Raw genomic sequence first — 26,672 nt, 5'->3', positions numbered from 1 at the left:
TACCCGACCTCGTCTCCAAGGCATCTGTTATCTTTATCAAGGCGGTGATCTACCGTCCTTGATATACGTATATGCACCGTGACTTTTGTATTCATAGAATGACACGTGCTTCTACAAAAACATTTCTCCATCTTCTTTACAGCAATAGAAGTAGCAGGCGTTTAAAATTTTGTCAACATGTGGAGAGTTATAAGGAAAAAAGAAGTGAAACCATGTGTTTATAGTTTGTTTTTATTAAATTCCCTTTCTTAAGAGCTCTGTTTATATTTTCGTCCGCAGAACGCTTGGTTGTCTACAACTTGATAAATGACATACGCGAAGTTCTCCAGTTACAAGAAATTTCATTTCGAGGCAACCTTGTCAACATTTTTTCTACAGTTATCTTTACAAAGCAGTTCCATCTGCACATTAAGGTGCAAAAGATCCCTGGGGACGAAGTTAGTTTCGAGGGCTTTTATAATTGTATATTTGTTCTACTTTTACTTGGAAAAAGACAAATACTTGTACTGTGGATAACATAATAATAATTTGATATACGACTTTTTTTGACTCGATTGCCCACACAATCAAATTCCAGTTGCAAAACGAAGCATCTATACAAACCTTTTTTTAAATGACGTCATTATTTATTGATTTATTCATTTTTAATAGCATTAATGATTGAATTCATTGAACTGAAATTTCACAACGTTTTATTATAAGTTGTATTAAAATGTTTTATGCATGAAAAAATGCTGAACTCATCATAATCTATTTAAATAATGTCTACTTTGTTATAAAAGATTTATTTCTTTTTTAAGGAGCTTAACAGCGGCAGACAGAACTGCAGGGAACATTTCCAAAATGGTAAAGCGGCCTAAAGGCTATACAACAAAAATTAAAATAAGAAGGCAGGAGACCTGGGAACGAATTTAAAAAATAAATTAAGCAAAATGTTTGAGAAGTGATTTCCCAGGACATTTTGTTTTGAAATGAGAATCTATTGGATGTAATAGTTATTTACCTCACTAGACTACTTGCTAATTGTAAAACCTTTCTATCTTTAAATATTGTCGAACACACACATACTCAACAACTAGTTCTGTGGCGCATGCGCGTTGTAAATGTAAGAATAGTACTAACCTCTCTTCGCTTGCCAATGCTTATCGTTGAATTACATCGTTTAACTTTCGATAATTTACTCGATATCACACGGTGTCCAGGTTGTTTTGTGTTATATAAACTCATACAGGAGCTCGAAAGAATTTCGGATCGAGTTCTGTGCAAGCTACAACAACTTGCATCAAGAGATCGAGCGTTTGTTTCTGAAGGTAAGCGTTTGTACCTTCGTTTTGCACGAAAACTCGTTAGCCTTCGAATGAGACTCGTGTTTGATGACTGAGGGTTTCGTTTCCTTTGAAAACTCTGCGAAACAGCTAAGTTATGATGCAAACGCGGTGACATTTGTACGGCATATCGAAGTAACGGACGCTGATACGATTTAGTCGATTCGGACCGACTAATAAACCCACATTTGGGTACATCTAAATATTTTGTTGAGTAAGAAGAATTTAAAGTCATGTATCGGACATCGGTTAAATCGTCAACATCTTCCGATTTCAATCGTTTTCTTCGTACTTGTGGAGAATCTTCCTCCATGTTGTTGTTATTTTCAGTCATGTCAGATTTTGGTCTTTCTCTCTTTACAGTTCTAATGTAATCATCAACATCCATCATACTCATTGTGACACTTGTCAATACTCTCTCACGAATAAAGGACCTGACACTTTTCTTTTGTTCTCTACTCCTTGTTAGTCTTTTTAATGTGAAGCCCCTGACAGCTTATATTTTTGTAAATCCGTGGATTAAGAGATTATTACGAGGGGTAAATAAACTTGTCTCCTTCACACGTAAGTTTGAACAGGGAGTGCTTCGTTACAAATTATCTACAACTGACTCGATGAAGTTCGCGCTTTATAGTTGTTGTTTTCTTCCTGCTGTAACTAGCTTTTCACTTTTGGTTTACGTAAACTTTATGTCACAATAATGTTCTCACTTATTTTCTTTTACTACAACTCTCCGCTTGTTTTGTTTTCTCGATTAATCCCGAGAAGTTCCACTCGCTTCAAACTTATGCTCACGCGCTCTCCTACTCAGTTCGTGTTATCAAATTTCCAAACTGATTATAGTAAATGACAACTGGGATGAAGTGCTTTTTATAAAAATACAATATTTATTACTTACGGTTCTTTTATTCGTTCAACAATTAGCACCCAGTATTTGCCTCTCATTAATTATTAATTACAACCGCATATATGAAAAAGATCTAAGATCTAAGTTGCTTAATCAGGAAAACGATGGGAGTCTAATGACGTCATTTCTTGTTATGGAAATTAGCGAAGAGCATATGAATTTTCTCTCCTGCTAATCGGTATGTAATAGGTAATACAATTAATATTGCTATCACACCATGCAACACAAAGTAAACAAAGAATTTTTTCTTCTGACAATTTAAGGATTAAAATGTAATGAAAAATCTGCAACCTTGCACCCACTCCTTTTAATAAGCTTGCTAAAGAACAGTATCTCATACATCAAATAGGCGTCTAACAAATTTTAAGTGTTTATGGATGCTATTTTAATTTTTCGCATGAGAAATGACCAAATATGGTATTTGCAGTAAACATTGTATAGGGTACAACGTAGTGCGGAGGTTGGTATGAAACACTAAAGCACAAACTGCGATTAAAACTCTTTTATATACGAAAGTACACGAAAATAAGAGTGTGAATTATAACAATTAGTGAAATGTTTTTATAACATTTTTTGCGTAGGTGTTTTGAATATAAAGATTGGCCTCGATTGCTCATAGCACTTAAAAACTAAATTACTAAACGAATGATTTGAAACGCCTTCAGGTGTGCAGAGGGAACCTATCTACGTCATACTATAAATTGATCATTTTTTAAGTCGTTTGCAATGTCCATAAAAACGACACTACGCAGTAATGATACCGACGTCGTTATATAGTTATAATTGCGCATAGTGACTGTGGCTAAATATACCACATACATGCATTCCGTTTCAGTTAAGGAAATTTTTAGGATAACATATTTCTGAATCATTTAAAGGGTTGTTTGTTTACTTGCTACGACCTTTCGGTTCCGGCTAAACTGCCCATAGAAGAGGTCCACATGATTTGTTTCTTACTTGTCGATGTTGTTATTATTATTATTTGTTTAGTTGTTTCTGTTTACTCTTTCAATTATTTATATATTCATAACTTATTTATTTTTATATAATTATAATCTTTCTATCGCATATCTTTTTTCTTCCTAATTTTTTCAAAGGATACAGTAAAATTCTAAAATTTTTTTTTCTCTTTCTTTCTTTATAAAACAAAATATTCCGCCTTTTCAAATCGGCGCTATCAAAAACTATGCACAGAAACCTTCTGAAGTTTTCTGTTAAAGAACTTCATAACTTGAGTCTCACGTTACTGTGAACATACGAAAAAAGAATTAGACCAGAAATTATTTAACGTTTCAACCTCGTTCACAGGGCATTTTGCCTTGACTCCGTAATAACGGCTCAGAGGCCCCATACCCTGGGGACGAGGTTGTCAAGTTTTAAATGCAACATACAATACACAACATGTAATATAACTTCAACTTATTGCGCATGCGTTAACACCTCCCTTTAGTTTATCGTTTTACATATTCTTTAAAGAAACATAACAAGTTACCAAGACTACAACACTAAAAGTTTGGCAAAGTTGTAATAAATCTATTCTATTGTTAGCATTTTTTTCTTCTACATGCTAATTTCATGTAACACAAACACCATTCTCTATTCTAAATCTTCTTAATGTTAATATCATGAAATCCTTCTTACTACTGATAACACCCAAGAAATACATTTGAAATACAAAATAAGGAATCTGGTTTATCATTGAAAAGGAATTTCAAGCAGTTAATAACGGAAGCCACAAATATTTGTGCAAATTTGATAAAGTTATTTCTTCTGCGTGAGTTTTGTTTGACAGGATTCATCTCCAGCGTATTGGTGTATAAATAGTAAATATGTATAATCTGAAAGGACAACCTCGTTCCTAGGACTTGTGACTTATTTTGATATTAGGATGCAAACTTAAACCTAAAATGCCCTGGTGACGAGATTGCTGTTAGTTACTTTGAGTAATTGCTGTAAATAATTTTTAGATGATCCAGCTGCAACGTGCTTACAAAAATTCGTAAAGTTTCTTGTATACAACTACCTAAATCATTGTTAATCTTCATCATCTTAATCAAATTACACGTTTTTTTTATAAGCAGCATTTTTTTAAGTCTTAGTTTCAGAAGGTTAAAATTCTGCAGATTTCATGTTATGGTAACTATCAAGTTTACCAGTGTGGCATACGAGTCGTTGATATCTTAGTATCCCGACAAGAAACTTACGGTCCCAGAAAATATGAACAAACGAGTTAATCTGGTTGGTTCAAGTATTACAGACATAAATTAGTTTCTTAGCAAAGGTAAAACATTCCTAAAATTAAACACCGACTTGAATGTTCTGGCAAAAAAAGAAGAACGTTTTCTACCGAGAATACCCCCTCCCCCGATTAGAACTTAATCATAAAGTACGAGTATAATCAACACTTTAAAGTGAAAACGTCTTATTGCGTGTATCGTTAACATAATGCCCTGTAATTAACAGATTCTCTAAGCACTACAACGTTTTGGCGATCATAAATTAAGTTATACTAACTACCAGGTAGTATGTAAACAATGTACACATGGCAAAAATTTTTTTAAATCATACTGCGAACAAGTAGTTGTATTTCTTAAGTTATTTTTATGCAAATATTTCATGTATGAGTTTTCAAAATCCATTCTTGAACTGATAATAAACCTAGGCTTAACTGTTGTTTCAAATTTTAGGATTTTATTTTGTTGTTTGCTGTAAAAAAAAAGCGTTCATTATGTTTCACCCGATAAAAAAATAAGTAGTTTTAATATTAACGTACCGAAAGACGTCTTGATGGAACAACTACAGACGTTATGCTGGAACCTTCGTTTTGAATTTGAAAACGGGGGCTTGGTAACGAAGCTGACTGATCTCGTCGGGGACTTTGCGGCGAACGTTGCACACAACCCGACGATAATGTTCGTCTTCTTTGTCGTGGTGCAATCGGCCGTGTAGATTGTTTACGTACATGTGTGCTTTTGACGGAGATTCGACGTCGTCGTGCCGGTGAAGACTATAAAAATAAAAAGTACTGCATAACAGCAAGGTACTGGCTTTCTTACTTGTATTAATTAGGGAAAAATTTGCACAAAATAACTAACGATGGGAGTGCTGCTGTGTTAGACGGAAGTCACACGGCGGTTCGTGTAACAATTAATGTACAGTTATGATGAAATTTTTGATATAGAATACCCCATTTTAAAGTAAATCTCCGGATACCATTCCAAACTTAGGAACAAAGAAAAATAGCCGTAGCTGCTATATTATAGTGAGCAAGTTAACCAATCGTTGCTTAACTCGTCAACTAGAAATAAGATGAGCGAAGGAACAACCTTGATTTAAAATCCAATATTTTTGACAACAGACTAACTTTAAGATGCAAGTTTTGGACTTCTAACCTATTAAAAATCCTACATAGGTTTTTTTTACTATCGTCTCTATTTTATATGTCACTGCAAAAAGAGTCATTTCGCTGAAAAATTTAAGCGATATAACCCCGAATTTCGCAAGTTTTTGTAAACTTTTGACAATTATTAGGAAACTCGATATTCGCGAAATTCACGAAAATTAATTGTCGCGAATTTTTTCTTTTGGTTGACATAGCACTACATATAATACATATGTGAATTTTAAGACACCAGTCTTTATTTAATGGCTCATAAAGCCCTTGAAAAAAACGGAATAAGTTGAGAAAAATGTCATATATTTCTTTATTTCCGTAGAATTCGCGGCATTTAAAAATTAAACTTGCCAACTTCGCAAAAATTAGTTTTGGCGAATTTTATTTTGAAAAATTACTCAAGAAAAAACAGCAAAAAGATATCCCCTACCATACTACTGCATATTTAGATAAAAGTTAAGAAAAATATTTCTTCTTCTCATCTACAAATCTCAAATAGCAAGTATTTTTTTGCGGTTTTATAACAATGATGAGTGAAAACTATTTATCTTGAAATCTCATTCTGCTATGCTTTACAATAAAATTGATGTTTCTTGTTACATGAAATCATGATGTGATTCATAATGAAGATACTTATCAAGCTCTACTGATGTTCTCCAATGAAGAATGGAACCTAGAACCCACATCACTATCTTGAAACCAAGATGTCAAATTCCGAAAAATGAAGAACGTAAAAGAAAAACATTGAATGTACAATAAGTAAAACTACTGCATCATTACATAAAATATCGCTTTTGATCATTTAACTACAATATGTCACCAACCTCGATTCCAGGACCTGTTGTCTTTTTATTTTTTTACTTATTTTTTACTTGTCTCTCTATCTCTCTTTGTCTCTTTTTGAATATAGCACGACGAGGGTACAGCGTCGATGAGAGACAAAAATTCCTGAGGACGAGGCTGAATATGTCCTGTCAGTCATACTCACGAAAACCTTTCTTCCTTGTAAAGAAGTTTCTGATAAAAAATTGACTAACATGTTTTGCTCCAAAATTTAATTAAATTTCCAGCACTAAGTTTCTTATAAATCGGTTTCTTATAATAAAAAGCATAGCATATAATATAGCTACAATACCCATCCAGTGGACTGGATTGCTAATTGACTTCCAAACACCACGTGCACCGAGATGACAAGGAATTCCAAGCACATGAAGAAATTCTCCATAAATTTCATCAAAAGTTTAATAAAACCATCACCCATTGCAGACAGATTGTAATAAAAATATTATGAGAAACACTGCTCCGAAGTTTCCAATGACGTCATAAAACCGCGAAATTATTTAAAGACACTGTGAGCAGCCATTTACCACAGAAAGTTTGTTGATATGCCACCATAATGCTGTTGCATTATTAAAAAAAAATGAAAATGAACTCGATTGTCGTGGTTTAACTTTCAAAGAAACAATTCGAATAGTTTTAAAAACCAAACTGGCACGTACGCAACTACGAATTGAAAAAAAAAATTGGAGAAAGTTTGACACTGTAATTTGTTTTACTGACAAAAATGTTCTTATTTGCTGACAACTACGTAGCTTCATCTACTATCAGTTTTGTACAATGTAAAACAGCTTTTAATGTACTGTCCTTGTATAATTCTCATTTGTCTCAATGTCCCAAACAACAACGTTTCAATGTCTCAATGTCCCAAACAACAAAAAGATATTCTGCACCAACTAGTAGCTAATTAAGTTTAATTTTATCTTCGACAAACAGGAACTCACGAACGCGTTTGGAACTTTAAACAAAATTAGTTATCATATATTTTATATAACAATTGACTTCAAAAGCTGTTTTATAACCATTATTACTAATTCATGACATCAAGGGGTGTTGTTGTAAAAAATTCAACGGTTCTTATAATAGCTAAAGACGGATAACAAAGAAGTGGATAACCAACCTCGTCCTCAGGGCTTTTTTTATTTTCCTAACAATCTCGAAGAGCCCTGGGGAAGAGGTTAGTGGGAAGTATTTTTAATAAATCGGGCTGTTTTTTTTCACTGTTGCTCCACCTGGGAAACCCTGGAACGATTTCGCAAAGCTAATAGAAAAAATAAAATTACCTTACGCAACACTGATCAGGAATAATATTTTCGCGGAAATAAAACGGTCTTTGTATTTCCTTAAAAATATTTGCAAAGAGAAAATTTTTGCTGTAGAAAATAATTGCAAAGAAAAACAAAGAATCCTCTGGAATATGATTTAATTAAAGATTCCACCTTTGAAAAACGAGAAGCAGATGGCATGACTGAAATAGAGGCGTAAGAATAAACACCCTGAAACAAGCGGGAAAATAGTGACGTCACGAGGGCGTGAAAACGATCGTCATACGGGTGTTAATTTGATTAAAGGCGACGAATATAATGTATATATATGTATTTTATCAAGCTAAGTTTGTGTAAGCTGAACAGATCATGTGGACACGTAATGAAAACCTTTAGTTAATTAAAGAGTTTTGATAAAAGAAGAAAACTCTAAATACAAAACAGATGCAAACATGTAGAAAATATATGATGAAAATCAAATACTTTGGAAAAAAGAGCAATTTAGTTAAAGTAAAATAAAGATATGTAAAAAAATGAACTATCAAAGATCATGTTTTTTTGTAAGAAATTTTATATTAAATAAACAATTACCGTTATGCCAAAAAGATCATTTTTAAGTACAATGTCTGTGGGTACTTGCTGGTTGTATCCCCCAATAAGAATTAGAGTTTGAATTAGAAACAGAGTTAGAGTTAGAACCCTTGTAATTTGTATGTTCTTCTTTGTCATCGTTGCATATTAAGAAATGTTCTTAAGATTTCAGTACTTTTAAAAAAATAAAAATTCGCTGCACCACGCCTTATGTAAAAAAAAACCGTGGGTGCAAAACAATGGCGCAGGAACCAATCAAAATTGATATTGGCATTTTCAACGACCAATAAAAACGTGTCTATTTCAGCACGTATGTCTTGGCAATCGGAAGCGAAGGTTTCAAGAAATGCATCATTCTAAATTACGATGTCAACCCTCTTTTATTTTTACTATCACTGAAATTGTTCCAAAGATAAAAAAGACACTATTTATAGTGAATCAACTAACCTAGCAAAATCGGATAACATATCGGATAACAAATCGGAAATACAGCAGTTGCACAATCTCTGTTTATTGTCTTTTTAAAGATCGCCACTAACGAAGATAATGGTAGCAACAAGAAATAAATTTAATTGTTGATATGCTAACGTGATGGTAAGAATCTAATTAGGAAGAAAATTAAAGAAATCGGAAGTGATCAGCCCTCCTGTCTATTTCTTACCTCGTGAGATTTTCTTCGTGATTTTATCAGTGAGGCTGATCGAGCAAAATGAACAACACTTTGCTTTTGTAATAAAGGCTCCCCCATTGAATATGATTTGGTTGAAAACTTTTGCCTCGATGTCTTTATGCTACTTCTTCTTCGTATTGAAGATTTATTCAGATTTGCCTCTTTTATTTCATCGAACGGAATATTATTGTGTAGTACATGTTTCACATTGTTTTTTTCGACTGAGAATTTCTTCACTGTGATCCGTTCTATAGGTTTCTGAACCTCCTCCTCATCGCTGTTTTCTGAGATATAAAACGAGGGTAGGTTAGGCTCTTTCGACATCTTAATAGGTAAAGAGTTTGACTTTTTACTTTCAAAGGACTTTTCTGTCTCTTTAACATTTTTCATGAAATTTTCTTTCTGGTTACAACCTTTAGATAGGTTATTATTGCTTGAAAACACAGCAAATGTTCTTAATTTATTTTCTTCTGTATCGTACACGTTAAACGATCGCGCTCGTCTATGGTTTGCTCTGTAGTTGTCGATCTCTAACTCATGATCATAACTGACTGAGTGATTCCCAACCACTGTTGCTGATCTCGGCCTTCTGTAACCAGAAGCTTCCAATGTCTGATTAGTAAGCTGGAAAAACATCTCAAAGCTTTGATTAAAATCAACTAGACAATCCTTTGGAGGTGTATGAACGTGTTCTTGTTTTTCGTCAGTTTTATCTTCAACTGTACTACCTTGATTGCCTCGATCATCTAAATTTTCAAGATAGTGTCGTTGATTCTCTTTGTAGCTTGCTTCTTCTTGGCTGCTTGTTTCTTCAACTGAAGTTACACCAACTGAAATTGTGTCCTCACAACCTACTGGTTCGAAATTTGATTGGTCAATTACATCGCCACTTTGATTTGAAATCAGCTTTTCATCCGCTGGTACAACTCTCGAATATTTTCTGAAGGTTTCAAATTTTTTAGCGTCTCCTACGACGGAACCGACTAAAAAAATATCTTCTAAGCTACCACCACTTTCACTTTCGCTACCGTATTCTTTTTTACAAACCGGTGAACTTTTTAATCGGCTCACCCTTCTGGTGAAATTCTTCCTTGCGGGAAAGTTGGCTGATCTTGTACGTCGAATAGGATCTGTTTTGATGGACACTTTTCTTACAGGCTTCTTCTTCACACTACTCTTCGACTGTGTGGTGAACTGCTTCAAAAAAAACATCGGTATAAAGACACCAGTGAAGTTTTCCATAATTGCAATTAAGTCAAAAATTTCTAATTAACGAACAATAGATACTGTTAATCGATTTCCTTTTGTATTGTAAACTTAAAACAAAAATATATCTTAGGATTTCCAGTTTATCGCGAACAATAAGCAATCGACTTGTAATTACATTTTTTAAATATGACGCGTTTTAGGTATCCACAGTTAAGCTTGTATAAATATAGTTGGTTTTCTTCCTTCGATAACGTAATCTTATAATAACTGCCACACGGACAAGAAAGCGAAATTTGTCATGTAATATCCGCCAATAATCATGTCCTTATTTTAGTACACAGCCAGTACGCATGCGCAAAATTGTAACATCACAAAACAACAATGCTCAATTCTGATTATAATATCTTCCTTTTCTTTGACTCTATATGATTTAATTTAGCGTCACTTTTTAAGTTAATAGGAAACGAGTTGATATCCAAACGCTTCTACCAAAGTTCTGTTTTATTTCTCATAATAACAGAAAAGTATAACTTATACAATATTTCTACATAAAATTGATAAGACAACAATTTTATTGTTTTGCATTTATTTAAATCGGACCCATGGAATTTGAAGACAATAAGTTTTAAAGAAATCACTAATCGCCATGACTAGACGGGATTCGCAACTCAATTAATACGTCAATTTCAGTACTGGATAGGGATCTAGCTATATAATTGTCACTTTCACCAAGCTCTGTTGGACATTAGATTTACTTTTTGTGATGGATTTAATTAAAAACGAATCGCTCACGATATTCTCTGAGCAAATGAGTCCGTTGCTAAAAAATGGCGAAGGTGGCGCACAAGTTCCTGATCACCTCCTGATCGATAAGTTACCATGACAACAATTTCGATTGTATTTAAAAATGAAATATAAAAAAGTATGGGGTGTTGACGGTAACTGTCAAGTAACTGTCGTAACAACACCAAATATTGCAAAATATCGCAAATATCGCAAAATATCGCAAAAATTAATTAAAAGCTGCCTAATCTCAATCAATAAGCCTAAAAAATTAAATAAATCTAAGATTATTTGCGACATATACTGCTTAGCTAAAACTATTTCTATTTTGCGACGAAAGTAAAATTGGTTATGGTTGTGTCTAATTAATATATACGAAAAGTCATAATTTTAGCCACAAAAAATAACTTATTTATAAAAATTGCAGTGGAGGAGGGATAAGTTAAACAAAACTATAAGGGATGAGCGTTTTTTTAAAGCATACGCCTATAGATAGAAAGGGAAAAATGCTCAAAGCTTTTCCCTTGAAATCAAAAATAATTATTAGATTTTGTCTACAAGATAATGTATACTGTCAAAATAGAAGAAGTATAATAATAATAATAATAATAATAATAATAATAATAATAATAAATACTACAAACAATACTGGAAAAATCAACGGGTTCACCCGTTAGGGTTTATACCGCATTGCGTGCATTTTACGTAACAGACAGACGTATACGGGTTTTAAAATATAGATAAAAAAGAAAGAAAAATATAAAGAAAATAGACGAAGAAAACAGTTTAAGGTGTAGTTGAAACTTCTCAGTCTTGAATCTGCATAATCTATTTTCAAATCAAAATATTTTACCAACCACCAAATATGACATCATGACGTCAACCTGATAATTTCCACGATGGAAAAAGACAGTTAAGCTCTTTAAAGACAACACAGAAGCTTTGTACTCATGATTTTTAAAAGAGACAAAGAGGATCTGGGAACGAGTTTGCAAATAAATCACCGTTAATGCGATATTTGGACCACTAACGTATTTTTAAGGCAACTATTAATTGCGAAAACGGCTTTGAAATGAGATAACGGAAAATAAGATGGGGCAAGATTGTAACTCGATTACCCTGCTTTTTGTCTCAATTACCAGGAATTCTACCAGTTTATATTATTGCAGGCTATTGTCAGTACAGCAATATAAAAGTTACAGACAATTTTCTTCCCGTGTATCAAACGTTAAAATTAAATGGTTCTTTATCAAATACTAACAGTTTTACTAATTCTTTGAGTAGCCGTGTCGTTACATTGTTTTGCATTTGCTGGAATTACTGAAAAACAATAATTAAAAAATAAGAACATAAAACAGGATTTTGTCAAAACTTAATCGGATATTGCGGCTGATAATAATACGCGTATTTTGCATGTTCAAAATAATAGCCCAATTACTTCTCCGTGTTAAGGAATACGCACAGCAGACCAAACTGTTGGCTTTCCAGGGGCTAACTACTAGTCGTTAACATTGTCCTAAACTTGGTAAAAATTTTTGTGTACATTCCAATTTCCCCAATGTCAGAATTTTCGCTCAACAGCGTTAGTGTTAGCTACTGCTAACTAACTTTGTTTTATTGTCATATAACAGAAATATTAGCAATGGGAGTTTCCAGAGAAGAAAATCAGACCTGAAGCAAAAAACTCGATCGTGATAGGAAAATGGTTTTCGTGAATGGACATGATAGATGAAAAACAAATTGTGACATGTTTGTTTACATTGTTAATGTTTGCTTGTTTGTTTACACTTCCACGTGGTTGTTGTCATGTAAATAACAAACCGTAAACTAAAGCTTAAAGTCAACGGTGGAGTACAACGTTAAATCTCCTTCGTCTATTATATTTAAAGAATAACACACAGTACTAATAAATTTCTCCTAAATAGTTCTAGAATTAAAAAAAGGAAACAGAGAAAGATTAGATTTGTGTTTTTTCTTCCAGTGCCAATGGTCTTTTCTTAACTCTTCGTGGTTGTGAATGTGCGATGAACGAAACAGTCCTGGGGGATCCTTTTTATTGGCAGTGAGCATGAAGAAGATCTTTTTAAAGGAGCTAATTGATATAAAAAAAAAATAGAACAAAAAATATAAAAAATAATAACGATAAAAAGTTATTAAAATAAAATACAGTTAGAGTTTTTTCGTGTAGTTATGAATTTTGCAGGGAAGTTTCTAAAAGTCATTGTTTCAGACCATTTAGTATTTAGTCTCATTATTGCAATGAAAATACTTCAGTTAATGGCGGTAATGTTGTCATAATAGTCTTGTTACTTCCATCACAATGGATTATGTGCCTCGCAGGCTAAAGGTTGTTATGTAAAAGGCTAAAGGTTGTTATGTACAAAAATTTTTATGACAGTGATTCTGTGTAAAATATCACGAATTTGCAGTGATTGCAGGTAAATTGTTACCTTGAAGATATTTAGATGTTCGAAGTAAAAAGAACAGTTATGAAGTAACTCACAGTTGCGCGGATGGAAGAGTTGCGGACGAAGTGACTTCTTTTATGTGCGAGCATCGTGAATAATCATGTCAAAGATTGGAAAACTAATTATTTCTACGAAGTTTAACAGCAATAACGAACAAATATTTTGTTTGAGATTATGAATTTTTGAAAAATTAAAGAAGAATAAACAAAAATGGATATAATATTAAAAAAAAATTCATTTTCTGTTTGCGATGAAATTAATTTTCCATCTTAGTTGAATGCCCAAGACTAATATTTAAAAAGTTCTTTCTTGTTCTCTTTTGCATTGTGACGTAATGATATCAAATTTTACGGAACTGGATAGTTTAGATTAAGTAATCTCTTTTTCACCGTATGTGTAGCGCTTGCACCGCTACGTTTTTACACAAGCATAAAAAATACAAAGTGATGATGATAATAACTTTAGAGTGGCATCGATATACGTAGACAGACGGAGCTACATCAATCACTTTCAGGTTTATTTCAATGAGCTCTGTCTATAAAACAATTTAAGTATATCGTAGAAGTTACTTCTAATAGTCGTCTTAAAAAAAACTAAGGTTGCTCATAGTTTTTTGCAACGTGTGTAAAGGTGCTTCCACAGAGGTTGTAAATTTCGATTTAAAATAAGGTTTATGTCCAAATACTTGGACGAAAGGTGCCAAATACTAGATACCTTGTGCGCAAAAAGGTTATGTATAAAAATAGCTCTTACGTCATCGTGGTTTTCCATCAAGGTATCAAAGGTCTTGGATCGTAATTTCGGTGAGCAAATCTCTGACAAAACTGTGCTTGAGTGAATATCGTAGCGTTGACTGTACGATCTAAAATATACGTGTGTGGATATAATCTGGTGTTAAATCAAGGACGGTTAGGGCAGGGGCGGTCATGCTAAATTTAGAGCATTGTATCACAATTAACATTCCCTTAAAATAAACAGAATCTCGTCTTCAATGCAATCAACAAATTGGAAAGAAGATTGTGGTCCCCGAAGCTCCACGACTTTAACAGAGGCATAGGCAACAACCTTATGTCCAGAGAACTTAGTAGGCAAGACATTCTGCACTAGGATGATCTGTAATAGAAAATCTGTAAAAAATAAATAAATTTTTTGTAAAAAAAAAATCTGTAAAAGACATTCCGCACTAGGATGATCTGTAATAGAAATCATTAAACCAAATGTTTTAAGCATAAACAATGTACCTTTGTCTCGTAAAAAATGTCGAATCCATATTTCGCAAATAAAACTCAAGAAATATTCACGAAAATCTTCCTCCCAAAACGTTTGTCAAACTCAAGTTGGCCATCATATTATTAACTACTCTGGACATCCATTAGCCATTAAAGAGATTAAATAAAATTCCGGAAAATATTTCCCTGTTGTCACGTCATATATCCTAAATCTAGTACTTAAATTTTAATACTGTCATTGCATGCTGGGATAATATTATGATAATACTTTAGTAATACTAAGCCTTGAGTTATGAATGAAAGATTTATTAAGTTGTATCGCTACTATGTTTATCCCTAATGTGTAAAAAATATCAATGAAAAATGTTTGAACTTTTTAAAAAGATTTTTCCTTATAGAATCACTGTAATCCCCTTGTCTACGTCACACTAGTCACCAGGACCTTTTTGCTTTGTGACGAATTTGTTTGACCATACGAAACTCTTCGTGCATTCTACCGTAGACTTTTTCATGTATTTCAGTTAGCCGAAGGCACATATAATTGTTCAACACGTACTTTCAAATTGAGGCAAACACGTGTCAATAGACTTCCAGCCTCGTTCCCAGGACTTTTTAGGTTACATTTCCTCCCAATGTGAAAAAACTAAAAAACCGTGGGGATGAGGTTGAATAGACTGCATGCTAAGTTTTTTTGCACGAAACTTCATGTTTAATCATACTTCTTAAAAACAAATATAAAGAAAAACACAGAACAAGAAATTACAAAAGTTGTTTATATAAGACCCAAACAATGTCTAACGTTAGGTCCGTCAACACAATAAAAATACGCATAAAAGGGGTAGAGAATCTTTACACGGGCCCAAAGTGTTCATTTTAGACCATTGGAGTTCGTGTAATTTTTATTTTTATAAAAATTTAAAAGACACTGTATGATATGTTGAAAAAAAGAGCAAATTTTGATAACAATGTTGATGACAATGTCGGCGATTTGCACAAAACACATCATAATGTTACAAAAATATCACTAACATATAAAAATATTTATTTTTAACTTAAAAAACATTATTGCAAAAAAGTTAGAGAATATAAATCAACAGTCACTCTGCTGCATCGTCTATTCTTTCCAATAATGTAAACAAAAAAACAAACGAACGAACAAATTAACCCATATCATTAGCTTCCTTAACATGAAGATGAAAACAGAGAGAAGATGAATTAAAATTTGCAGCGCCAAATAACAAAATACTCTCTCTACGACAGAAGAAAATACGAGCGCTGAAAATTGATGCATTCGTCACATGAACATATTTTCAATTTCCACTAATCAAACACTTATTATTTAAACAGCATTGCGAGTATATTTCTTTTGTAATAATTAATATTTTGAAGTGAAGAATATCCCAAAAGTATCAACAAAAATATGTTGCAGCCTACAGATAAATAATGTTGACAATCATTACGTAACTCGTAATGGTATGTGTGTTGTGTTTCTTTTGAAATTGTTATTTGAATACATTTACAAAAACCACAAAATTTGACTTCGTCCTGATGTGTTCTTACTTCGTTTCTATATTTGCAGTAAACAAATAATTTAACAAATAATTCCATTGTAAGCACATGTTTCCACAAACCACACAAACTTTTTCTGCATTGTTTTTTTGTATTTTTTTTTCGAGAAAAAATAAAATCGCAGTAACCCAATCATTATTCTGATTTTGCTCTTATTAATAGGTCTTTCCCAGCACTGTTGTTCTTATAACATTTTTCTCATAAAAAAGTACAGTCGGAAAACCCGTAACATCTTCAACGCACATCTCTCATTCTCCTAGATCCTTAATTTTTTAAATGAGCACATCAAATCAACGAAGGCCTCAACATTCTGATATTGGCGGCAGAAATCCCTCAAAAAAATAAAAGACACAATCACGTGATCTGAGGCGAGCGTTAGAAATTTAAAAATGGTAGCATCAATTCTTAAATTTGAACTGTAAACAAGTTAAAGTAGCGCTTGTGATTGTCAGAAACAGTTAGTACATGGTTTAACTTGTTACTCGTGACTTGTTCTCAAAATAAACAAACTATGATATATTGTAGCTTAAGGGAATTTGAGACTAAGTGTCCCATACCATTATAATTACAGAAATTATTTCCTGTGCTGCAAGACTTTATAATAAAAAGTTTTAATTTTTATAAATGAACATTTAGGTGGTCAAATTTACAGACCCGATTTTTTAGCAGATTCAGTAGCGCAAAAATTAAAATATAGAAAGGATTAAAATATAGAAAGGAAATCCATAAATTTGTGGAATTTTTTTAGAGAATTAAAAATACATTGAATGTATTAAAAGAAATTCCGGTCTGTGTTTTGTAAAACAACTTCCTCATCGTTATGAATATTGTTTCAGTAAGCAATGTCTCTTTATTTTTATATTCATTTCATTTTTTTAACCCAATTTAAACTTACTGCTAATTTTAATATAAACTGAATATGCTTCAGTGGAATTTACAAAAACCTAGCGGGTGACACGTCAAACAATGCAGCTGATATCAAGATCTGTCACGCCAAATATTTCATTGCAAGAATAGTAAAAAAATAATAATAATAATAACAAACGAAATAAAAATTGTTCGTTTCTAAATAATTTTATGCTAAACTGATAGATTTATTAAATACAGCCCAGCCAAGTGAATGAGAAACCAACTTAGATAAAAAAGTAGTCCACTTAAATCTGCTCAAAACATAAATGATTAAGCTATCCGTTTAAAAAAGTAATCTTTTCAAGTAAATGAGTAACCTACCCAAGGGAATTAGTAAACTACCTAAGTGAATAAATGCCCTGTACAAACGATTGAGCAACCTTCCTAAGTGAATCAGTAACCTACCCAAGTGAATGAGCATTCTAATCAAGTGAAGGAGTGACCCACCCGAGTATATGAGTAACCTACCCAAGTGAATTAGTGATCTAAATCAGTAACCTTGTATAAATAAACCTACCCAAGTAAATGAGAAATCTACCTGAGTAAATGAGCCACCTAGCCCAGTAAATGAGCAGCCTACCCAAGTAATGGAGTGCATCAAATATTATTGTAGATGGTTATTAAAGAAGAAATAATTCACTAACTTTATTATTTTCCTTCTTATTGATTTTTTTTGGTGAAAAAATTTCGTGTCTTGAAAAATATCCATTACCTAGTGTGAAAAAAACTTTTGCGACTTGTTGACATATGATTTCCAAAGGCATAAACTCTCGCGAAAACGACCAAAAACGCGAAAACCCCATTGCTTTTGCCCTTAAAGTAGTCCTTCCAAATAATTAAATGACCTACCCAGGTGAATGAGTAACCTACCCAAGTGAATGAGTAATTCACTGAAATAACTGCTGAGTTAACCTACTCGAAAGGTATTGTAACATATCCCAACTAACTAACATATCCAATAATCTACTTAAGTTCGTAACCTACCCAAGTGATAATACTTTCGCTTCTCGCATCCATTTTGGAAGAGAACTTGCTACCATACACTCCTCATCAATTCGTTCTAATTCTTGTTCATCTTCTGAAGATGACGAAGATGAAGACGACGGCGAAGATAAATAAAATGACGTATTATCCACAAAATCTACACTCCTCACAAACGAAACTCTTCTTTGCGATGGCGACTCCTCATCAATACGATGCTGGACTGTATTTGCAAATGATTTTCTTTTTCGTGATAAAATTGCATTGTCAGCATAAATGATGATGTCTTCGGTTGACTTAGCACATTCGTTATTATTTTGATCGGTTCCGTAATTTTCTTTCAATTTGCTAACTATGCTTTCGAAATCAGTTGCAGAATTTTTGCTTTGCATCAGTTCTACATCATCGACGGAATAAACTTGTGTTTGCCAGAATTTCTTACGCATGAGAGGGAGGCTCATTTTTACACACTCCGTTTGTGAAAAGTTAAGAAAATAAATTTCGCACGCCTCGAATGTTGAAATATATTTTATATCAAATTGTTCACCGCGGCGTTTAAAAACAATGAAATGGTTACTTTCTCCATCGCAGATGATATTTGCTGTTATTTAATTTTTCGTACTACAGAGTTTAAGAAGCTAAAAATGCAAAGTCCGTGTAGCGATTTTATTTATTTTCATATTTATTTGTTTGTAATGTCTTACATCTTTTATTTAAATTTCTGTGCCCAAAATAAACTAACTTTTTTAAACTATCACATCTCACAGTTTAAAACATAGAAAATTTATCATCCCATAACCTTCGCAGTGGAAGTTAAATCAAAAACCAACATGATGGAGATTTGCAACACACACACAAGCAAGTAAAGAAACACATAAACAAATCAGGTTGACGGGTAATTATCCAATCAGAAGATACAATTTAGCAAATATATGAAAAAAGGATTAGTCCTATTAAATTCTCTTGTAAATATTTTGTTTGTTTTCGTGTCCTCTTCTCTTCCAAAGCTAACAAAATAAAGCACGCACGTTTCCAATAGTTTAATGCAATCGAGGGTTGATAAAAGTTCATAATTTTTCATTGCGGGCTTATACAAGTGTGACAGGCTTGTAAAAGGGTGACAATACAAGGCAACTTTTTAAGTGAGACCTTATGATTTATGATAAAAGTAATACAGAGTAGACATTTATGTTGAAGTTGATAGTTTTTTGGGTAGGAGGGCGTTTATAATACTTGGGACAGGTGAAAAATTTTTAATTTGACATAGATTAACGGGGTCGAGAATAAATTTGAGAAAAGGTATTTTGCTTTCCTGCAATAAAATGAAATAATCCTTTAATACATTTTCTCTTTATGACATATTTTTGTCATGTCAAATTAACATTAATCTGTAGTCTGCATTAAAATTGTAATGAACTTTCTAATGATCTTCATACGTTTAATATTTTTTTTAATTTATTAAAATAACCGCTGGATAAAAATATTTTTTATTCTAAAAGTTCATGTAACAAAATTTCTCTTTATTACAAAATTCGGTAGAAATTTTTCTGTATGTGATAACTTGTTGTGCAGTACCGGTGATTATTGAATTTTTCCTCTTTTCCTTACATGGGCGGATATAGAAGAGGACGTTTTTCAAAGGAGGCGTAATTACTTTTTAAAGATTCAATCACTCGTTTTTGAGGGGAGGAGTGTTTTAAATTATCAAGGGCGTACATTTGAGGATTTTAGAAATTCCTCCAAAACTTTCCTACCATAATTAATCTCATATTGCGCCACAAGATAAGTGGGAGACTATAAAGACTATAAAGAATTATTAGACAACGAATTATAGTTATTTTTTCTTTCTATTTGCACTAAAGATTATTCTATTAATTTTTATAAGTGATTACGCGATAATCATATCCATCTAATCTTAATATTACAAACAAATATTTTACTTATTTGTCGACATTACACATTCTTGTGGCGAATTTTGATGTTGCTACCTGTTATTTTGCCTGAAGAATACGGGCCCGAAACAAGATACAAAACTTACGATATGGCAAGCCGTGTTGTACATATCTTAAAGCTAAATAACGCACCAATTGATGATATTGACGCGTGAATTTGTTTACAAAAGTGATCTGGCAATGATTCAGATAATGACAGAAGAATGGTTAGGAAATAAATTTAAGAAGACGAGTAATAAACTTCGAATGGACACGAAATTTATTATAATAAACTAGTTATCAGCCAGAGAAAATTCACAGTAATTCGCCCGTCGCTTCTCACAGCTACCATTTTTTAAGTCATAGATAAGCAGATAGACACACAGCAAGCATTACAATGTAGATAATAGTACCTAGCATGCAACTTTATTTCACAGTGTCACAATTAAGAAACATGTTAGGAAAGAAAGTAATGTTGTATTGTTGTGTAAAAAGATGTTTCATGTTGGTCAACTATTTTTCATCAATGTATATTCTTACCTCTCTCTTTTATTGGCCCTTGCAATAATTAGGGAGTTTCTATTGGTTAACGTTGGCGCACGCGATCTGTTCCGTTGAATATCAATGGCTGAAGCTCTTGTGTCATAGCAACTGTATCTCGTCTCGACATGCCACGATCTGGATTTTATTTGTCGTTTCCGTAAGATTATCACATTGTCGTTAACAAATGAAGATTTTTCGGAACTTTCAGTTTGCACTGAGTTTTCGGAATCTGTTTTCCATTCATCGTCGAAACTGTCGAACATTGCTGACTCGTGATCTGGTCTACCATTTTGACTGCATAACTCGCTTTCAAACTCACTTTCAATCTAAAATGGATGGAAGCTGATAATGTAAGATACCAACACGGATTTGGGAAAGTTTAATTTAAGTGCATTTACAGACTTTCCACCAAAAAACCAACAGTAAACGAACCCAAATGCACGGGGGTGGGTTCAGACGTTGTGATAGATGTAGATGAGTTGTCCAACAGAACGTAACTTTTGTTTTTACACAGAGGTGTATAGTTCTAAATATTCAGTTATTAAATGTTTAGACTTAAGATAAAGTCAGATTCTTTTTCTTGACAACTTTTGTACGGCGATATTTATAAAGCTTACGAACATACAGAATTATATAAAAAACAAACAACACTTATTGGAATCGCGTGTATTGATATGAAACCTAACCAAGAGGGCGGGAGTTTGAATTACTTTTATTGAAGGCTTAAACGAAAATCACAAGTGTGCCATGAAAGTAAGAAATTTTCCCTTAACGGTATAATTCTTAAAATTTAGAGGAAAATGTTAAATAGACAATGAAAACAACAACAGCAAAATAAAACAACATTAACGACATCAACCAAAAGCTACCGCAACGACAACAACAATGACAACGACAAAGAAAATGACAACAATAATAACAACAAAAGTTACAACAACAAGAACAACAACATCAGTAGCAACAAACAAACAAACAAACACAAACAACATTAACGACATCAACCAAAAGCTACAGTAACGACAACAACAAACAACAAGAGCCACCACCATCACAACAACAACAAAAACAACAACATCAGTAGCAACAAACAAACAAACACAAACAAACACCTACAACAAACATACCAACGAAGCCTGTTCAGCATCTTTATGATTACACCATGTTCGATGAAAAAACCATCTAAAACAACTATTTTTTGAGACAAACTTTTTTTCTTCATTCTTCTTTGAAGATGACATGGTTCTAATTTTTTTGATCTGTCTTTGTATTTACATGTATAGAATAAGATTCTCACATAAATTTTTGTCTGTTTTCTCAGATTAAAGCAACCAATGAAAACAGGATGAAATTCTAATTTTTTAATATCGCTGTAAAGATAAATAAAGAAAATTGAAAAGGAAGAAAAAAAATACTTTAGTTTTAATAGTTTCTCTAACCAAAAAGTTAAACAATTTAGAAGTAACAATAGATGTAATTAAATAGTATAAAATACATAACACTTAAGAGATATAAAAAAGCACAAATAAAGAGTAAAAAAAGAAAGATTTTCCTCAGAAAAAGTTTGATAAAACATAAAACACAGAGTACTTTATCTAATTTTTCTGTCAAAGTGTTAAAAACGTTATTTTGACAGGGGTCTCCATATGTTTCGTGATTCATGAAGTGCCACAGCAAGATTAACATGTTTCTCTCCAATCTTTTCTGTATTTTATGAGCACCTTTTGAAACATTCATGGAACGTTGACATTTTCTTTTGTTTCTCAATACTTTTCCATCGCAAGACTCTTCTGACACACTCATAAACAATTATGTTTTACAACAACCACATGATCTTATGACATTAAAACTTTTTTTTATCTTCGTTCTTCATATCTCATATTGTTTATCTTGTTAAGCAATTTTATTAAGAAGCAATGAACGCGAAGCGAAAGTAACAGAGCGGAGCTCATTTGGCACAACAACTCACACACAATAACGTATACAATATTACTATGTTCTTACAAACACGTCATATAAACCGTTTTAATCGTTTCAAATGTGGGACACATTTTAAAACAAATATGACACCTACTTTCGTCTAGAAATTTTTTTAAATTTCGTCATCATGTTATGTTATACTGAGTCATTTAAAAACTATGTGGCTCGTGGAACACGAAAGGAACTTGTTTGTTTGTTTGTTGTTGTTTTTGTTTGTTTTGTTTTGTTTTGTTTTTATTTCATTTCTGTTTCTTTACTATCTTTTAATTAGTCGCATTATTCAGAAATGCTCATAACATTGCCCAGTGCTGCGCTAAAAACTCTTGTGTATCGAGAGCTACCAGCACATCGCCGACATGTACCCTGGGATATTCCCAATCGTTGTTTTTTTGACATACCACAAAGGCAGTTTTACAGACTTTGAAGCTCTTATTTGAGTTATAGAAATTTCTAAAATGTCCTTTATGTGGGGATCAAACTCACGACTTTTTGTTTATGACTCTACTGACTGAGCTTGCGATCCTGAATCGTAGCCGATGCTAATTCTGAATTAATTTACGAAAAGTACATGAACCCACATCAGCCCAAACAAAGCCGGCCCAAATTTTTTCCAGCCTGTATTTTTCCATAGCCCAAATTTTTATGACCTCTGATTTATAGCCGACTTTCTTTGAACCAATATGGCGTATAAAAGTTTCTTAAAAGAAAATTTTGCACATTTTTTGTTGATTTGATTACAGGATTAGTTCTGAATGATTTATCACATCAATCAGTTTTAACTGGCGTCATAATTGTTAAGGATAATTATAATTCTGTAGAAAAAAGTGGCATACCTTTTTAATTAAAACGCTCCTCGAACGCTTTCTGTCGTACCCTTTGACGCGTTTTTCTTCATCACAAGGGTAAGTGTGTCGGCGCTTTTTACGAACACTGCTATCATGCATTTTGTTACCATGGAGAAAATTCTGCTGTTGGGAGAAGTTTTTAATAGCCTTCGTAAGAACGTCTTTAAAATATCGCTGCATTCGTAAACCACGTTGAGAACGTGTCATCTACAAAAAAAGTTTATTTTTCTTTCATACAAGAGAACATGTTAAGAAGCTTATTTTAGTTTCTCTCTTAAACCACAGTTGCTTATTTTACCAAGAACTTAGTTACCAGGTCCCTTCACTTTTTCATAGCATACACTTACACGATTGTGTCACGCAAGATGATATTTTCAAATTCTTCGAAGTAGAAAATTGCTGCACATCGTCGTACTAACACGCAACTATCCAACCTCGTTTCCAGGGCATTTTTGCCTTTTTAAAGAGTTAAATAGCGGATCGCTCCGGCACAACGGCTTAGGGGCCAAGAAACCCTGGAGAAGGGGATTAAAACTACCAAGTGAGAATCGTCACCATACAATATTTTTAGAGTAATATTTGACAAAAAAAATCATTATTAAGGGCTATACAAGCAAAAATCTATAGAAGTATACAATGATGCGGATATATTTTGAACGTGGCACTTTCTTAGGAGTGATCATACTGGAGCAAGATTTACGAAACAGCTAGCATATTAAAAAAAAATCTTTTCAAGTCTGTTACGTTTACCTTTACATTTGCAAAGTTTACTTCTTTTAATATCCATCCACTGCAGGAAAGCTAAAGTTTTTATTCCTAATTTTTCCCGACAAATTTGTGCCGGTTATCCGCGAAAAAGTTCGATAAATCCAGCAAGTTCGTCTCCTTGCCTTCTCGCCATTTTGAAACTGCTTAAGAGAAGGGTCAATCAAGGTCAATGCTAATTAGACCCTGTCATTTCTGACGCTGGATAAGTGCGGCATTTTGTTAACTGACACAATTTACTTACATGTTCGTTACCTTACACCATAAAACCCTTCATTACTTTACCATTATTAGGATAAACCAACATTTTAAAGTCGATTTTATTCATTTATTTAGGTATCACAACACACTCAAAGGCAGGGCACTTGTTATAACATAAGAATCGACCTTTCAGGTCATCTTTTCTTTCTTCTCCAACATCCTGTCGACGAGGAAAAAGATTAGGTGCCCTGGAAACGAGGTTGCGTAGGAATGTTAATAATCAATATATGTTTTTAGAGGAAGCAGCCTCACACATTAAGTCTGTGTGGAAGTTATTCTTCATGGATAAATTAGCCTGGATTTCCTATAAACATGATCTCTTTGCTATCTAGAATTTAATAAACTGTTTAAGAAAGATTTTAGTTTTATGATGAAGACTTGAAAGAAACCTTGCATAAGTATAAATAAAACAAAAACTCTTGACATCAGCCTCCATGAGAGGTGAACATTTACTAAGGGAAGTCATTTTACAATTTAGGGAAATACTTACAATGGCCCTGAGATTTGAAGTCAAAGATTTCACTGATAAAAGGATACGCAGTACTTGTCAATACCTCCTTAATTGATCTTATCGTCCATCCATATAATTGACAGTTGAAGCGGTTATAACCAATATTTAAAACAGAAAAAAGGTACTGGGGTAACAATAAGCAATCAGGTGTTACCATTTTAAACGATTCTTTTGCATATTGAAACTTTTTTATGACGGTTTTACTGTGTTTAGCAAGTCAACATCTAGCTCTATCTACTCATTTAAGAGTAGGTTTTGTTCCCCTATTGACCAAGTGAGTTTACGTAAGGGAAAGCTACCACTATTACGTGAACCTTATAATAAAGTTACGAAGTCGATGATATGTCTTCCTAATCAACAGACAATATCAGATATTATAAGATGACGTATTAATTAAGAAGTGGACAATATGTTCAGTTCCATTTGTAATTAGTTCAATGATAGTAACTGAAGGGTGCTTAGGTTATGAGATTTTAGTTTATTATGTCAATGTAGCTATACAAGTGATTGACAGTTTAACAAAATGTTGAGTTATACAAAGTTCGTGATAAGCTTAATTCGGGCAACCTCCTCGTCCGAGATTGTCAGAAATAGAAACAAGCCCTGGGGATGAGGTTGGAATTCGGGCAGTTAAGGAAATTTTTAGAGAAAAAATAGGCAGGACGTACAAAAGAGTAGAAGATCCATCTTTGCAACATCTTTGATGTTTATAGAAAGTATAATGATTAAAATGGCCAGCCAGCAGCAATGTTTTCTTATATAACAACCAGGAAATTTGGCTTCAGTCTGCGCTGTTTCTATTTGGTTCACTTTTTCAGCCTAAAAATTTGTCGTGCTCTTTTTGCAACTTATCAGAAACTCTTTGCCACCTAAGACCAATAGCTACAAGTTACGCAAAAATTAAAACAATTGATTCAGCCCAATTTTTGCTAGGAAAGATATTTTTCCATGCTTGTGATGTTTTGTCACACTTTATTCTTCTCTTTTTTTGTTCCAAACTTATTCTTTATATAAAAACTCCCACTTACAATATGTTCTGGCAGAAACACATCCTCTGCCCCTTCATCTTCATCGACTTCATGTATACCACCAAAAATAACACCATTAATGGCATCTGAGGGCTCACAGGAGATTCGACGATCATTTAAGTCACGTGGCATCACTTTTTTATACATTTTTAAAATTCTATAAATTAGTTCTTTATGTTATAGCATCGAATTAATTTATATTTTATAAAAAAATGTATTACAAAAAATAAGTCAATATTACGTTAACAAAAAAACGATTATCAGCTTTGCATGTTGAAAATATCTCTTACTTCAAAAGATGTTTTGTGTGATGAAAAAATAAATTCGACACATACACAACTGAAATGTTAGTTGTATCCTCAGCAAATTAGATACACTTATGTAAACAAAGCTTCCATTATTTATGACGTCTTCAAACCTAGACGCCCGGAAGTTTACTCGAGTAGGGCACAAGGTTTATACGCTTGTTTCATCATTACACATTGAAAGGTTGTACGATAAGCCATGTTGTTTTTATCTTGACATCATATTTTGTTGCAAGATGTCAACACATGCAGTACAAACATGTATCAAAGTAAACTAATGAAATAAAGCTATATTTACACTAACTTTTTTCCCACTTTTATAACAAATTAGTACTCAGGCCAGTAGGAAGCAACATATTTTCTAAGAGA

General features: G+C 33.0%; 1 protein-coding gene across 2 annotated transcripts in view; it reads right to left on the bottom strand.

Annotated features, from left to right (window-relative positions):
• Positions 1 to 26,164, bottom strand: part of LOC130657988 (uncharacterized) — a 36,024-nt gene extending 9,860 nt beyond the window's left edge. The window contains exons 1-6 of one of the 2 annotated variants that reach the window (XM_057460999.1): positions 25,999 to 26,164; positions 23,422 to 23,640; positions 20,609 to 20,937; positions 14,203 to 14,311; positions 8,981 to 10,183; positions 5,006 to 5,239 (exon numbers count right to left, since the gene is read on the bottom strand). In XM_057460999.1, coding sequence (XP_057316982.1) covers positions 5,006 to 5,239; positions 8,981 to 10,183; positions 14,203 to 14,311; positions 20,609 to 20,937; positions 23,422 to 23,640; positions 25,999 to 26,145 — 2,241 coding nt within the window. In that variant the 5' untranslated portion in view covers positions 26,146 to 26,164. The remainder of the gene's footprint in view (positions 1 to 5,005; positions 5,240 to 8,980; positions 10,184 to 14,202; positions 14,312 to 20,608; positions 20,938 to 23,421; positions 23,641 to 25,998) is intronic. The other variant, XM_057461000.1, reaches the window with a different exon arrangement.
• Between the last annotated feature and the right edge of the window lie 508 nt (positions 26,165 to 26,672).

Source organism: Hydractinia symbiolongicarpus, chromosome 9, assembly GCF_029227915.1.
Source record: "Hydractinia symbiolongicarpus strain clone_291-10 chromosome 9, HSymV2.1, whole genome shotgun sequence".
Taxonomy (NCBI): domain Eukaryota; kingdom Metazoa; phylum Cnidaria; class Hydrozoa; order Anthoathecata; family Hydractiniidae; genus Hydractinia; species Hydractinia symbiolongicarpus.
Note: the sequence above shows the minus strand (reverse complement) of the source record. Positions and strands in the feature narration are given on the sequence as shown.